This window comes from Cystoisospora suis, assembly GCF_002600585.1.
Source record: "Cystoisospora suis strain Wien I chromosome Unknown contig_10625, whole genome shotgun sequence".
In the NCBI taxonomy this organism is placed as follows: Eukaryota; Apicomplexa; class Conoidasida; order Eucoccidiorida; family Sarcocystidae; genus Cystoisospora; species Cystoisospora suis.
In genome coordinates this window covers 3,609-6,856 of record NW_027163397.1, presented here as the reverse complement: position 1 = coordinate 6,856, position 3,248 = coordinate 3,609, and the positions used below count along the sequence as shown (strand labels likewise).

Below are 3,248 nucleotides of genomic sequence, written 5' to 3'. Positions count from 1 at the left end.
AAAAAGCCCATCGTTCTCATGAGTAATGTAGAGACAAAGTTAAAAGGAGACGTCAGCAAAACCACTCATCCGCCCCCCCCCCCGAGGAGGATGATACGTCTGCCAATCAGCGTTGGAAATAAAATGCGGCTGCCTGAGTATGTAGGAAGTGTATTTACTGAATGTCCACGTTCTTATCCATCTACAGTACAAATCGACGACCTTCTCTTGCCTAGAATGTGGATGAGGGTAGTCTCTCTGATAAGCACCCCCTGCTGCTTCTTTCCCCACCAACCCATGCAAGAGACCGAAGAGTCTCTCCCAGAACGGACACTATTGGCAAACTCTTCTTCCCTTAGGATTCCTCCCGAGTGGTTCAGAAGACTACGTCCTCACGATCAATCGATGTCTGAGTCAGTTGACGTAGTCATGCACTTGTGTACATTCTCGACATCAGCGTTAAACCCGCTCGTGTGCAGATAGCCCACCATGCACGGGCACCGCCCGTTTATCTAGCTCTCATCCATAGCTATCGATCTATCTGTCTAGATGCTGTTCTCCTAAGAGAGAACAGACATATACGACACGTCTTCCCCTCTCAGATCTCCACAGCATGAAACGTTTCTGAGGTTGATATTACCTGTTCTAGAAACTCACTTCTTCTTTGAAGCTTACTACTGCTGTCTGTACACCGCATAGGACTTCATCTCTCATATATATATAGTTATATACTGTCCAAGGTAACAGCAATTATAGAAAGCCAGCAACAGTCCCGCCGTCATGCCTTCCTTCCCCTCAGGAGAGTGGCGCATGTCGTCTGAGAAGACCCACTCCGCAGGAACACGACGAGAATGAACGGACGTCTGCATTTCTCAGAGTAGCTTATCAGTGTATGACAGTTCTTCTCGCGATGCTCATCTATGTTTCCTTCTGTAAGATCTTTCAACATATACATATATGTATATATATGTACACGACTACTACTACGTACTCCCATCCCCATTCACTGGCTAGACAGTCGAAGAGACGTATAGAGAGAGAATAGATGAAGCATTCCCCGCCGACCACAAAAGGAAGATGAGACAGACCTTCTACCTCTTTTCTCCGAAAGATCAGTGGAGAGACACGCAGGCATCCAATCAGCAAGAGAAGAAAGATAGCAAAAACTGTGGAAAGTGAGGTCGCAACTAAAGTCTCCCCTCTGTCCTTCCTGACAGCTCTTCATATCATTGAATGACCTCTGCTGGCCAAAAGTATGCGCCTCAGCAGCCCAAGAAACGATGTAGAACTCTCTATGGTGGACTTCGGCTGGTCAAGGAGACATTCGAATACATGTATGTATATATACCTATATATGTATGCCCGCTCCTTTACAGGAGTCAAAGCTCAAGTGGTGATTTCAGCATATATAGACGAAGGTGTATCTACACAAGCATGCTTGCCGATCCACTCTAGCATTTTTAAGATTCTTGTGATGACGACCAGGCCTTGAGATGATACCATCCATCGGCAAAGGATGTGGAAAGAACGAGACAGAAGAGAGAGATGTGAGTCTCTTTGTAGAGATCTTCAACGACCCCCTGAAGAATGCTGACATCCAGCAATTCTGGCGTAAACAGATGCGGCAAAGTGATCACATACCCAGCAGCAGACACAGTAGAAGTCTATGCTCGAATACACACACAGTCTTCAGGAGAGCCAGCCTTGTAGCATGACGTTGTCTAGATAAAGAAGATAATCTAAAGAAGATGTTTCTTCTCCATATCTCTGAAGCGTTTCCACACAAAGAGAGCGAAGATAAGAAGAACGATGATCAGAACGATGGTCATGAGATAAGAAAAGTGCTCCTTCTTTGCTATCGTCTGCTCTAAATCTCTCGCACGATTCGCGAATTCTCGGAGTTCAGGTGTCATGGCAATGGATGGCGCTGCATGCAACAAGAGAAACAAAGAAATACAAGAAGGAAATCGATTGAAGGGCAAGTCTAGTAACCAACTTCACTCCGGAGAGAATCAACCCTACAGAAAGGTAGATATGCAATCAGAAGTATTCCTAGGTCTTCCCTGCCTCCCTGGAAGACGCATGCAGTGGGTCTCAACTCTCTTACGAAGTTCTAAACTCCTAAGTCCCGCCTGCCTCTCTGCCTGCTAGACTCTATGAAGAGAGACACTCACCCACCTATCCCCAGTCTCCTTGTTTGTATCAAAATCTAGAGAATTGGTGACTACTTTTCGTGTTTAAGAGCTACCGGTCTGCGCGATTGAATCTAGGGAGGAAAAGGCCGTCTTGAGAGAACGGCATTTGCTTGGAATAAGATGAAGATCCTCGGTTAGGCATATGAGAATCGAAAAGGAAAATGAACTGTCCCTCTCTCTGTCTGCGAAGATCCCCTGTCATTCCACTCCATTCTCCCGCTCTACCCAGGACGAAGAACACAACATCCTAGGAATGCTGTTTGTCTCCAGGAAATCTGCGACTACGTATAACGTAAACATACATGTATACATATATGTGTGTACATGTACGCATAGAGTATGCATATCCTGCTGTTCATTGAGATGACTCTAGACGATTCTTACCAGCAGCTCGAGCGGCTTCAACCTTTTGATGGAGAGTCTGAAGAGAATCTTTATGAAGTTGAGAATGTTTCGCGAGTAAACTCTTGAGACCATGAAGCTCGCTTCGGACCGTATGTAAGGCCTGGTCACTAATGCTTCCGGAAGAACCCTCTGTAGATCCTTTCCCTGTAGCACTTCCCGAAGACCTTTGAATTTGCATAAGAATCTCGCGCTTCATATCTTTGATCTCCGTAGCCATACGTGAAACCTGTGTATTGAGAGAGTTGATCGTTCGCTGCATTGTCTGTTCTCTGTCCAAGTCAAACAGGTAGACAGGGAACAGCATCTATATGAAAGGGGAAGAATAGAGACCAGCTGAAAAGAACAAATGAAGTCTTCATATCTACGTCGACTAGGCTGATTCTCTAGAATAAAGAAGCAACGATGCTATTCTCATTCATGCATCCCCTTCTCACCTCAAGACACTTTCAGGCATCTTTCCGAGCCCATAGTCTTCAGGTGAGACAGCTAGAGAGACTCCTGCTTAGCTAAGAGAGAGATCTCCAGATGACTCGAGGCGACATGAATGAAGTTCGTCACTCACGCTCCTTCTCTATATCATCTCGCTAGTATCCCACATACATTCACTGCATACACAGTTCCTTAGATATCTACCTCTAGTATATGGACACCTTCTTATTATCCCCCCTC

General features: G+C 45.5%; 1 protein-coding gene across 1 annotated transcript in view; it reads right to left on the bottom strand.

Moving 5' to 3' along the window:
• Nucleotides 1-5: 5 nt before the first annotated feature.
• Nucleotides 6-3,248, bottom strand: part of CSUI_011292 (lectin-domain) — a 6,845-nt gene continuing 3,602 nt past the window's right edge. Inside the window, exons 4-5 of the mRNA XM_068071392.1 lie at nt 2,559-2,848; nt 6-1,906 (exon numbers count right to left, since the gene is read on the bottom strand). Coding sequence (XP_067916632.1) covers nt 1,719-1,906; nt 2,559-2,848 — 478 coding nt within the window. The 3' untranslated portion in view covers nt 6-1,718. The remainder of the gene's footprint in view (nt 1,907-2,558; nt 2,849-3,248) is intronic.